At 40.4% G+C, this 13,729-nt stretch overlaps 1 protein-coding gene across 9 annotated transcripts in view; it reads left to right on the forward strand.

The window, feature by feature from the left end:
- LOC119479369 (protocadherin-15-like) overlaps positions 1-13,729 on the forward strand; it is a 331,261-nt gene that overhangs the window by 209,931 nt on the left and 107,601 nt on the right. For all 9 annotated transcript variants that reach the window (XM_037754884.1, XM_037754889.1, XM_037754892.1 and 6 more), the window contains 5 exons: positions 698-904; positions 4,284-4,418; positions 9,233-9,382; positions 9,501-9,592; positions 10,688-10,789. In XM_037754884.1, the coding sequence (XP_037610812.1) occupies positions 698-904; positions 4,284-4,418; positions 9,233-9,382; positions 9,501-9,592; positions 10,688-10,789 (686 nt within the window). The remainder of the gene's footprint in view (positions 1-697; positions 905-4,283; positions 4,419-9,232; positions 9,383-9,500; positions 9,593-10,687; positions 10,790-13,729) is intronic.

Here is a 13,729-nt window from a genome sequence, read left to right on the forward strand (position 1 = left end):
CATCGATAACATTACTGCCGTCGCCGCCGCCGCCGCTCTCTCTCTCTTTCTTCACCACTCATTTCCCACGTGGCTCTAGAGAGGGCCATTCACGTTTTAGCATCGGCCACCGTAGTTTTTCTACACGCTTGGCACACGGGAGAGGCTTCAGTTGGTTGCAATCTGCAACCTCACCGCTAGATACCGCCAGATCCTACACACTGTTCCTTCAAATTACAAGAGGACCAGCGAGTTAAAAGAAAATAACTGCGGCTGTAATTATCACTGTGGTGGGGGTGAAACGTACACGTACATAAAGTACGTGCTCTAGACAGGATTAAAATCACTGACCAGCGAGGGTAATGTTAAAATCACCCCACCTCCCCGAGAGAAATAAATCCAGTCCAAATGGGGCGGCATGAGTGCTTTGAGATAAAGGCAAACTTTGTATTTAAGCTGCGCTGCATGCAATTCTTTTGTTTATCCCATCTGCCTAATTCACAAACAGTAAGAAAAGCAAAGAGAAACCCTGGATTGGATGTGTTTCTCTGATAAACTTTGGTCTCTTGAGGAAAAACATTCTTCTATCTTATTAATAATTTATTATGTGAAGCAGTGTCATTAAATAGCACTTCAGCAGTAGGAGTAGTGGCCGGCGGAGTACAGGAGGTGAAGCATTGCAGCCAAAATGAACAATTATCTTCGCTCTCCCCTTTAGGCGGAGCAGGACAACGGCCACCCCTTGCCAGCTTTTGCCAACCTCCTAATCGAAGTTCTGGATGAAAACAACCAGGCACCCTACTTCCCAGAGGCCAGTTACCATGGCTACGTCAGTGAGGCATCACCGGTGGGAACCACCATAGCGACCACCGCAAGCCTGTCTGCACCGCTGGCCATCGTAGCTCTGGATAACGATGTGGAGGAGGTGAGGATGAAAGCATACAGAGCTGTCACTGACTAAACACATCATTAGCAGATTAATAATTGTGTTCTGACTAATCAAATTATCACAGTTAATAGTCAGATTAATGCTGTTGTAAATACAGAGAACATTGCAGAATTCTATGGCTTTAATATACTAATATACATGAAGCAAAACACCTTTGTGCAAAACAATGTATACATTTTAATGTTCCTGAAAACCTTCTATAGATTTTTGTTCATTTTTATGTCTATATTTTGCTGTAGCCACATGCCTCTGTTTATGATTTGTCGCATCTACTTCCTTTGTAGCTGACAGCCAATGAGAAGCCTGTAGGTATCAGCTGAGGTCCTTTCATTCTACTTTCACCTCCTTTTCCTGAGTTCTCTGAAGCTTCAACTGGTTGATGTTAATTGATTTAATCTAAAACTCCAATGGCTATTTCCCAGTGTTTCATGGCAACTTGTTAATAACTTACATTAGTTTGTATTTGAGACGTGCCATGTAACAATTTTCCAGATGGAAGTTGGCCGTTGGCTAAGCCCCCTAGTCACTGTTGATACGCCTGTCGAGCTCTCATATATCACACACAGCACATATGCAGTTTACAGTGACAAAGGCACCCTTTAGCGTCTGTATGAGACGCACCGGGATTTCAAGTAACTACAATGTAATCCCATCCACGTTAAAATTAAGCGCTCAGATAAAGTGGTCGGTGAGTGTGATGACGTAGTTTAAAGAGCGGAAAAACACACATATGGCCGGAGGAAGTGGAGGTGGACAGGTCCAACAAACACAAGGCTTTCATCCAGGAGACCGTTGTTCGTGTCCTGTGTGTTAAGTTTCACTTTCACTTTACAAACGTAGTAATTTTAAGCCCAACCATGATGTTTTTTCCTAAGCCTAACTAAGAGGTTTTGTTGCCTAAACCTAACCAATGTTTTTATTTTAATTCACAATGTTAACCACGTGTTTACTGCGACCGTAAAGTGACGCCAAGGGGTCCTGACAAAGCGTCAGTATGTGACGAGTTGGAATGAGAACGTGTTGCCGAACATTCTAACATTTGCAACTCATGTTAGAGCAGACTAATATACTTCTGCTTTTGCTCTTTTTGCTTTTGATTTTGGAAAGCGAAATAAATAAATGAAGACACAACCCTCAGAACTCTTTGGGTGTGGAGTAACTGTCTTACTACAGCACCATGCCCATCGCTTTAACATGTAGCCACAGGCCTGCCGTGCCTTGTTACGATTGCTAAGCTATGATTGGACAATTGCTGTTTGGGGGAGGGGTTTAGCCAACGGTCGTCTGTTAATTTTATACTGTGCTGCTGGTATATCATTATATTTTGGCACTTTGGAACTTTCCTGTCGTAATATAAACTGCAGGTGTGTAAACAGAAGTAAACAAGCCAATCCTCTGTCTCCAAGACACAATTAAATCACCATGTAAACAAAACCAGCAGCATGGTGACAGCGTTGAAACAGGAGGTACTGTAGAGAAATCAAGCATCCAAGCCATTGAGGTGTCCATTTCAGCCCTTCTTCTTCGTCTTCTTCTACTGAATCTCTACTTTGTGCCTTGCTTGCAGTCAGTGAAGTGCCTTATCTAATTTCCCTCTGAATCTGGGTAGTAAAACCATTTCCCTCTTAAATTGCCTCTCAGTGATAATGTAAGAATTTACAGCGCCGCAGCATTGTTATCACCGATGCATTCCCGAGAGCTTAGTTTGTTTAAGACGTAGCATAGGCGTTTTGACAAAAACAAGCTTTGGTTCATTGCTTTGCTAAAAGACCCCCACAGCAGGGAATGAGCTTAGTGGGGATAATGTGTGTGTTTCTGCGTGTTCCCAAGACCGTGCATGTGGCGATTGATATACGTTGAGTTATTTTAAATATTGCCAACCCTGGTCTTTCCTCCAGCATTAAATACCGACAATGATGATTAGTCCTAATTGCTTTTATGTGCCGTCCATCACCTTTATTTATGTGGGTGCATACGACTGTGAGTGAGTGTGTGTGTGTGTGTTTATTTATGACTCAATATCCACACTGGCTACATCGACAATATTATCAGCCCCCCTACCCTGCTGAGCCAGCCTTATCTGGAATGAGAGCTCACACACACACACACACACACGCATACATATACAGCATACACGTACAGAGGAGGTGACTGTGTGGGTGATATCAGAGGAGGACTTGAGGATTGCCTCTCCATCATTGAGTATAACACACACACACACACACACACACACACACACACACAACGCCATCTTAGAAGAATTTTTATGTCAAGAAAACCTTGGAGATGTTTTTCATTCACCTTCTCCTGTCGAAGCACTTCTTTGCTCTCAGCTGTTTTGCATACGGAAACATTTTCATTTATGTTTCTCCATGTATTAATTCTGGTTTTCCTTTAATTTGTAAAATATGCTAATGTGTCAGAGAGAGAGACAGATATAATTATTACCTTCTTAAAATGTGTGTCACATCCAATCTCTTCCAAATGTTCCTTTAGTTGAACCAATTAAGGGCGTTTTCACAAGCCATAGTCCGTCTGGCTAGTCCAAAATCAGAGTGAATTTAATACTTTTGGTTCATTTTTTATTTAGTCTGGTTTGGTTTCACAGTGCACAAATCAAAGTGGACCGAATAATAGAATACATTTGCTGAGGGGCGTGTACGAAAGAGCAAATTTATCTTTTTTTGTCTCAAGAGCTGCCACTTCTATGGAGGGAATCACAGACTTTGATATATTGCAGCCAAAGTATTGTCACTTTGACTCGGCATTGATCTACTGCGCACACGAATCCCCTCTCCTCCAGTTTATCTCGAATTACTTTATAAAACGTCCCTATTTTTGTGGACTTTATTTACTTTATTTTATCACATTCTGTATGTTCTCTTCGGTCCAGATGTCAAGCAAACATCAGACTTCTGCAGAAGTCCAAATCGGTCCTCTCCCACTCATGTTAACCTGTCTTTTGCCTGTGTCCATCTCAACAAATACCTGCGCCGGCAGCCTGCGTTTTGCTTTGCTTGTAAACGGTCTGAGACCACCTCTCGCAAGCGGTCTCGGACCGGTTGTTTTGGTTCCTAACCAGAGTTCGATTAACGCTTTCACAACTGCCCCCAAATGAACCGCACCAGAGTTTGATTAAATCGGACTAATTGTTGGCTTGTGAAAGCATCCACCGTTTGATCGCTGTGGTTGTGCTGGGCCGCTCTCAGGTGTAAATGTGCAACAGCAGTATGTGTGCTCCGCTAGCAGTACAGCAGACATTCAACAGTACTTTCCCTGGGTTCAAAAAAGTTTGAATAATATGTAATGACTGTAATTCTCTGTTCCCCTAAACATCTTTCTTTCTCTCCAACAGACCAGGGACCCTCAGCTCAACTTCTCATTGGACAGCTATTCTAATGTTTTCTCTGTGTCTGCTACTGGAATCAGACGATATCTCACCCTGGTGAAGCCACTTGACAGAGAGACGCAGGACTCCTACGCATTCACGGTACTCTACAGCCTTTGCATTTGTGTGCATTACATACAATGTGAATGTGTGTGTGTGAGAAAGAGAGAGAGAAGCGTCTGAATGCATTTGAATAACTCACCTCAAATCAGAGAACCTTGATAAAACCATAGTGGAAAGTCTTGAAAAAAAAGACTTTTATCTAGTGAGGAGGTGCAAACAGGAGGCAAAATGAAGAATATGAGCCCTGAGGATGAAAAGAAGAGGAGGAGAGGGAAGAGAAGAGGAAGGTGTAGGCTTGTGCACCTGTAGCTCCATGAAGTCAGTCATATTTTAAGCCTCATTTACCCATTTTACCGGTGAGAAGCGAGAAAAGGTGAGGGGGGAGAGAAAGGCGCAGGCGAAAGAGAGAAAACAGACTTAGTATTAAGAGAGCAGGAGGTTACAGAGAAAGAAATAGAAGAAAAGAGACAAAGATGAGAAGATATGTGCATTACACTTATGCCCCTTTCATGTTTAAATCTGGATTTAATTTTACACACTGCTTCTATAAACTTGTTTAGCATGACTAGCAGGGCTTTCGTGAATGAAAGCACACAGGCCAGTACTTCCATCGCTCAGTGCAGAAATAGATGTAGAAAACAAGGCTTATTATAGTGGTTGCTGTCCCTCTGTGTTTACCTCTTTCCATTAGTTCCCCTGTTTCTGTCAGCCTCTCTTATGCTCTTTATGGTCGTGTTCTTCTGGTCTACTTTGCCCTTTTTCCCCCTCCTTTCTTTTGCTGTTCTTCTCCCTCTCAATCTGTCATACTCCTGCTCTCCTTATTTCAGTGCAATCTAATTCAGCAGCTTCTTTCTTGGTAGGGCACAGAGAGGCTGCCCGATGCCAAACACAGAGTATCTGCAGTGATTACAACCAAACTTATGCTAAATTTTGTGAGGAAAAACTGGCATGGCCATTTTCAAAGGGGTCCCTTGACCTCTGACTTCAAGATTTGTGAATGAAAATGGGTTCTCTGGGTACACACGAGTCTCCCCTTTACAGACATGCCCACTTTATGATAATCACATGCAGTTTGGGGCAAGTCATAGTCAAGTCAGCACACTGACACACTGACAGCTGTTGTTGCCTGTTGGGCTGCAGTTTGCCATGTTCTGATTTTAGCATATTTTGTATGCTGAATGCAATATCTGTGACGGCTTCTGGATAATATTTATCATTGATTTGTGTTGTTAATTGATTTCCAATAATAAATATATGCATACATTTGCATAAAGCAGCATATTTGCCCACTCCCATGTTGATAACAGTGTTAAATACTTGACAAATCTCCCTTTTAAGGTACATTTTGAACAGATAATAAATGTGAGATTAATTTGCGATTAATCATGATTAAATATTTTAATCGATTGACAGCCCTGTATAACTTAAGTTCCTAGTTACGTTGCAGATTAAGGTTAAGAATACAAAATATAATCAACAAATAAATGACAATGATGTATTGTTATAGGTTAAGATGAGGTAACATTTTATTGGTCCCAAAAGGAGGAAGTCACAAGCTACCTGGCATCATATAAAGTAATTAAATTTAGCTCTACCTTTACCAGCTGCAACATTAAAATGATGAACACATTAATACATCACTCATTATAATTAGAGCTGCAACAATTAATCGAATAATTGTCAACTATTAAATTAATTGCAACTATTCTAATAATTGATTAGTCGGTTTGAGCAATTTTTGATTCTGATTCCAGCTTCTTAAATGTGAATATTTTCTGGTTTCTTTACTCCTCTATGACAATAAACTGAATATCTTTGAGTTGTGGACAAAACAAGACATTTGATGACGTCATCTTGGGCTTTGGGAAACACTGATCAACATTTTTGACCAAACACCTAATCAATTAATCAAAAAAATAATCAACAGCTTAATCAACAATGACAATAATAGTTAGTTGCAGCCATAATTGTAATCCAATAATATAATATACGTTATTCTGAAATGGGAAATTCTGCTTCATGAGTTCTTTTAGTACTTTTAAGTATACTTTGATGCCAATACTTTTGTACTGTATTTTGAATGCGAGACATTTGCTTGTAACAGAATATTTCTACACTGTGGGTTTGCTACTTGTACTTTCCCCATATGATGTACAGCATTGTTTCTTCATATAGCAGTCTGTTATCTGTCAAGTTCATGCTGGCATGCATGCATGTGTGTAGTGGTGCTGCAGCATATTGTACGAGTTTATGCGCCCTTGTGTGTACATGCAGCTATTTGGAAGTTAAAGATGGGAAAAGCAGAAGGCCGGGTGTATTGATTGAAAGGCAGAGGTGTACAGTAATCATCATGAAAGCCTTGCAGGAGAAATTAAACTCGAGGAGGAGAGAGAGAGAGAGAGAGAGAGAGAGAGAGAGAGAGCTGTGAGACTTGGAGGATGATTTTCATTTTAAAGGAGTCAATCAGCTTCTTGGCAGATGAGTTTGCGGAGAAGATTGCTATCAGGGAAGAAGCTTCTGTCGCTTCTGTTGATATGCACTTTGATATGCATCATGAATGCACAATTTAAATGGACACATTTCATTTGTTTTTTTTACACACAAGAGCATGAACGTTAAAATGTTTGCGTGCAGAATGAAGGACAGAGGAGACCGAGATCATGACACAACTATAATACAGACGCACAGAATTTGATTTCATTTTTCATTTCATTCTTAAGCTGATTTGGCAGCTCTGCAATCTCAGACAGCCTGTCTATCTTTGAGTGTTTGAGTTTCATCTCATCACTACTCACTCTTTGCAACATTTCAGAAATTGCAAAATTGCACAGTGGATGTTTTTTTTTTGTGTGCATCTAAAAAGCTGAAATTACAACTGTTTGAAATTGAAAGGTAGCAAATAATAATGATGAATAAGTTTGCCTTTATGGCGCAGATGAGAAAATTGCTAGTGCTCTTGTGTCTGTATGCTAAATGATAAGCTAGAGCATGCAGGTGGTTAACTTGAAGACTCTCAGCCAGAAAGTGAACCATTGTATTTCCCAAAATGTTGAATTATTCCTTAAAGAAATTACTTTGAAGAAACTATATTTAATTTAATGTACATTTGATTAATTGGACACAAATGTTGGCTCTTTTTGTGTCTTTTTTTTAAGTAGACTTTATATGTATTAAGGGCTGTGGAGAACAGCCAGTAAACATTCTGGGCTAAGCCCAGGAATCCACATTTTTTTTCCATTTACAGCACCTATATGCACTATTTTTCAAGCCATTTTAGATAATAGATTACTTACAAATCTGTCCGTCATTTAGGAAAAACACAATAGTTACCAAGGGGGAAAAAAATCATCCTGTAGAGCCTATATCTTATTCGGTATCTGATTGTTCTCAACTGTCTTCATCATTCTGAAACCATAACACAACACATGTTGAGGATGATTCATTTTCACTCCTGCCACCTAAAAAATGTGTCTTATGTTACTATTTTTTTAAAGTTACATAACATAGGTAGGCGGAATTTGGCGTAAACAGCATTACTAATCTTGAAAGCTATTTTTGTTACACTATGCTGGAGTAGAGTTCACAAAATGAATGTTGTAATCCATGCCATAATAATCTAGGCTGCTCTAATTGCAAATTAAACCTGCAGTAGGCAGAATGTTTTTGTAATCATTGGGCAAAAATTCCATAATAACCTTTCAGCATATTGTAATTCAAGTGTTCTGAGAGATAACTACACTTCTGCACCGCCTCATGGCTCTGTTTTCAGGCTTTAAAAAATCTATTAATTTAAGAGAGAGAGCGTTCCTATTGAGCGTTCCTCTGGTGGTCGGTGCTTGGTGTAACGGATGTCAACATGGCTACAGGGTCACAGACTTTCTCATTTTACAACTAAACCATACACTACAAGATGTTTCTGAAAACATTTGAGACGAGAAATAGGCATTACAGTAACTGAATATTGTTTCATATTTGATCAGCGCTGCCTAGTTTGACCGTTTGATCGGAGTTTGGGAGTGATTGACAGCTGCTCAGAGACAGCAGGCTCCAGCTCGGCTCTGATTGGTTGGTTTCCTCCGGTCTGTGAAATCTTGCAGACACAGAGGCATATGATTTTTATTCAGAAACTTGTGTCATGCACTGCTGTCAGGATATAGTGACCGTTTTATAAAAATAACTTCATATATTTACTCCATTTCTACCCACTGCTGCTTTAACTGTGGTCTTCAATAGTAGGCCAACAGAAGAACATTTACTAAATTAGATGTCTTTAGGGAATAGCAAAAGTAGTAGTAGTAGCATAGAAAAAAAAAAACCTGGTGTTAGGTCGGACTTAGATGGAAATATTTCCCCAGTAATAGAACTTTTGCGCCATTGATTTGCCGGTCCACTCAGAGAGACTGAGGGGAAATGACACACAATTGAAGGTATTTTAAAATCCTAAAAGATTCGGTTCTGGATCCCCAGAAGCAAACTCCTCCGCTCCGTCCCTGGGAAGAGCAATCATTGAGAGGAAATTGTGAAAGTGAAATTAAATGTAGGGGAGAGACAGCCGGGACTGAGTAGTTCCAAAAGGTTTCAGTTGCACCCACAAACACATATAAATAAACCCAAAACAGGGATTTAGATTGAGAAAAGCACAGAACAACTCAACCTCGAAAGAAAGCAGGAAACAAACAGACACTATCAAGATGTCAAAGGGACATATTGAGTACACAGTCCGCCCGCCTCAGGATTCTCTAAAGGTAGCTTTTTGTAGCTCTGCTGAAGAAACACTTTATTTCTTTGCTCTTGTCAAGAAAAATACAGTATACATTGTTCTTTTTTTCCTTTTCTTTCTTGTGTCTCTCCAGCTTTTAGCATCAGACGGCGTACAGCAGAGCATTCCGGTTACCGTGACGATAACAGTGTTGGATGCCAACGACAACACTCCGACTTTTGCTAATGTCTCCTATAATGTCAACCTGTTTACTGATATGATAGCTGGAGAAACTGTGTTACAGGTACTCACTGTCAAACACACACTACACTATGCATTAATAACAGTTCTTATGTGTGGTGTGTAGTATTTGCAACGTACTTTATTAAAGGATCACACTTCATATTTGTATCTCTTCCCAGCTGGCAGCGGTCGACTCTGATGCAGGTCCCAACGGTCAGATCACCTACCGGATCTTAGCTGGTGGCCATGGACATTTTCTTATTGGCAACAGGTAAACATATCATTTGCATTGTAATATTATGGCTCTCTCAAAGGTAAGAAAGAAACACCTACCAGCACCTCTAAAGGCTTGTCTACACAGGAGGAGTTTCAGATGCATTTTAGTCAACTTTTTTATGCCCCTCTGACTGAATAAAGAAACTTCTATATCAATCAGTGCAGCTGCCTACACAGGCTGGGTAACGGCTCACGTTTAACTCTCCCTATATGCATGGAACAGCAATAGGGTTGGATGATATGTCAAAATTGTACGTTAAATCAGCCCAATAACTGGCAATTGCCGATATATTCACACAGGTGTGTGTGTAGTGTCAGCTGGGAGATGTGTTCTGGCGACGAGTTTGCTTTTTTAGTCTAATAAATGAACAAATTAAACTCACAAAATGTCAAGAAAGGAAGTATTCTTACACCTATTTTCCTCATTAAACAGAAAAATACAACTGTATGACTTTTGAATTCAAGTTTCTTTCTTTCACCGCACTAAGACTCGCCTAATTGCCTTGTCAACTCATCGTAAAACATACTTCATTCAAACTAGAGAGAAACTAAATAAAACTCACCAAAACCATCTTGTTTAGTCTTTCCGCTGTTTCAACAATCACCAACTCTGATTTGGTTGAAGTAAACCCCTTAATTCATTGAGTTAGATGTGAAAATATGCCGTGTCTACACGCTGTTTTTCTCTGCTGTGCACTTTGTTTTAGCACTGTGCCAGCTTCCCACTGAGCAGCGGCTTTCACTCGTTCTTTGATGGCAGACCATTGATAAAAGCAAAATAAAATGACAAAAATTGCCCCAATAAACCAACCAGCAATGTACTGACAATATATTTGTCTAATTATCCAACCCTAAACCCCAACCAGGAGCTTATAGTTTTACGTTTCAAGTCCATTTTCTTCCGTTTTATGAGCACAGTTTCTGCCAAAACGCAGATGACCTACACTGGCGGAGGACCGTAGCTGCTGCTGCTCTGCTAACACGTTGCTTTCGCTTCACAGTTCTGTGTAGACGTTGTGTGAAGTACACAAATCACCTTCATTTTAGCAGTTTGAATGATCATGTAATACTGAATGAACTGTTTTCACAGCAGTGGGATCATTACTGTGGCACCAAGTGTGGAACTCAAGGTTGGGCGGAGCTACGCTTTGACTGTAGAAGCCATGGACAATGGGCTTGTACCTCAGAGAAGGTAAGAGTTTCTCTTCAGTCTGCCTCATCACTCTTTTACTCCGTCTGTCTGGAGCCGAGGGCTTGAAAGGTCATCAGATTTCCCGAGCTTTCACACTCATTGTCAGAACACTTCACAGCACTCTCCCAACTTTTCCCTCCATTCTCTCCCATCCGTTCATCCCTTTTTCAGGTGAGCCGTTTCATTTTTAGAAACACATCATGCATTATAATTTTATATTGGAAAATGGCAAGAAAGGAGTCTAAAAGAGGAAAATTGATTGTGCAAGTGTTAGAAGCAAAGAAGAAAAGAGAAGAACAGTAACACAGAATGAAAGATAATGATTGGTGCCTCACTACTAGTTACCCTCTTCTTGAGAATCAGACCGAAAATTATAGTCTGCATTTCAGAGAAGGGACAATTTGGGCACATTCAGACAGACGTGGCATCTAGAATAAATGGCACAGACGGTAAAAGAAACAAAATGCGATGCACTCTGGGTCTGTCACATTCTAAAGGATAAGGACTGACTTGATAGCGTGACATTTTTAGATTTTTTTGTTCTCCCTTGCCTCCTGTTTCCTGACTCCTGCCCCTCATCTCTCCTTCTTGGATTAAATCAATAAGGAGCCATAACGTTCAACAACTCACAAACTCCCCAACTTGGGTTATTTCATGGAAAATGCACTCTGCTACCAATATTTTCCAACGCTGAGCGTATTGATTAGCTAAAGTCGGGCAGAGAGCTGTTAAATCGTGAAATTTTAGTTTTAGCAATTACCACGTAATATCTCAGAAGAGAAGCGAATCCAGCCATCGAACCGTTCAGCCACTGGAACATGGTCAATCTACATCGCTCCACAGATTGATGTAGCAGCTGCAGTGGGAGACAGTTTGAGTCCTTTAGTGTTTTTCACTTCGCCATGCCTCAAACTTGACTCAAGAAACATCCGAGAACAGGGTTATTTGCTTTTGCAGGTTGCAGAAAATCCTCCCAGTTTCTTTGTCTCCTTGTATATCAACTAATAAAGAAACACCATGAGGAAAACTCTATAAAAAAAACCCTGAGAAATTGGCATCAATTAATACAAAAAACATACAAACTGAGCTACCACGCCAGCACGAGCAGCGGCCTGTTGTTTGCTGATACTCAAAGCACACTTGGGTGTACTTCTTTGGGTTTTTGCACTTTGGAATATCACAAACAAAAGGATAAATTAAGACTGCAGTGTCCTTGCGGAGAGAACAAACGAGCCGAGTCTTTGCTCTTCAAACAAGAAGCGCAGAACAAAGCAACACTTAGTTACGGACACACGGGAACATTTAATAGAGATTTTTTTGTTTGAGGGAAAAGACAGAGGCGACGGTCGATCGCTAGGTAGGCTCCTGTGAAAGACATTCAGTTTTATAGGTTCATATAGGATGAGCAGGTCAATGGGGAATATTCAGGAAGTCACTGAATAGTCAGATGTTTAATTTGAGCTGTCAGCGGCCGACGGTGCAGATTCCTTTTCATCAGTCTCCTGATGAAAATGTAATCAATTCACTAGACACCTGGTTAAATGTTAGAATATGGGAAAGCAGTATGAAGGTTTTTTGCATATGACAGTGTGTCCATCAGCAGTTACATCCCCTGGGAGTATTTTTTAAACACTAAACCCCTCACTGCTCTTAGATGTGTTGGTCACTCCAGTGTTCGTGCCTAAATGTAAATTTCTTAGAGACCTGCAGTGCCAAGCTGACCTGAAAGAACTAGTGCTGACAAAGGCAGACTGATTAAAAGAGTGCTCCACCAATTAAGCAATGAACTCCTACATCTGTCCCCAGAGGACAGTTTCATAAACGAAATGATGCTGCAGAATCAGAGATATTGTTCTCTCCATTTTTATGCCACGCATTCTTATTCCTTTATCAAAACCTGGTGCCTATGTTACCCACAATGCAAAACAACCACTGACAGTTCGGTCGGAGATTCATGTTATGCTATGCTAATGTAGCCAGTTAATGTAACCTTGGATAAACGTCGGGACATCTCTAATGAAAACTAATAATTGAATTCTCTGACACCTCTCAGCATCTCGGTCACTCAAACGTCAAAGCTTTATGAAACGACACAAATTAAATTGGACTTGTGGGCTGTCCTCATATTTACCCAATCTGAATCAATCTACCGCGTCTAATAAATCAATCCAGTTTCATAAAACAGATTACATTAAAGCTGGGGTCGGCAACATTGGACAAACCAGCAAGAGTACGCTCCATTTTGAAATTATCGAACGAAAAAACTCAGTGTTGTCGACTCTTTTCCAATGAAAGTAGCTAGCAGCATTAGCTCCAAAGGTCACTAAATCTAGCAAGAAAGTTTGCAACACTGATAGTCCGTCCCTTCAGGCATCCCTCCAAAGCCACTCCCTCAAAACTATTATTATGAATGTAACACCTCATAATGGACATAACCAACAAACATGGCTATTGTTAGTACTCACAGCTGTCAACTAGCTGCTTGTATAAGACTCCAGTGATGCGCAATGAGAGGCAGGCAGGTAGCCCTTCCAATTATTACATTCAGGCCGAATGAAATGATTGGACGGGTTTATTACAGTCCTGCAACAGCCACAGATACCAGATTTGTTCCTTTTTTTGTCAGAGCATTTGATCTATTGATTGCTGTCGGGATGTAATGGTTAAAGGTTAAACTACTAGACTACATTACCTACTCTATCTTTACATGCAGAACGAAACTTATTATCATGGCTTACTTACACTATGTCTGTATTAAAATGATGAAATATTATGTTTTTAGTTGTCCCAATTGCAATACATTGCTCTCTCCAACAATGTTTATCAGTCATAAAAACTAAAATTGTCTCCCGTCTCATACATGGCTCCAGCTATCTCGGTGCCAAATCAATACAGAATGTGAACCCCTGCAGATTGAGGTGGTTCCAGTGATTGGCTCAC

Source organism: Sebastes umbrosus, chromosome 20, assembly GCF_015220745.1.
Source record: "Sebastes umbrosus isolate fSebUmb1 chromosome 20, fSebUmb1.pri, whole genome shotgun sequence".
NCBI classification, from domain to species: Eukaryota; Metazoa; Chordata; class Actinopteri; order Perciformes; family Sebastidae; genus Sebastes; species Sebastes umbrosus.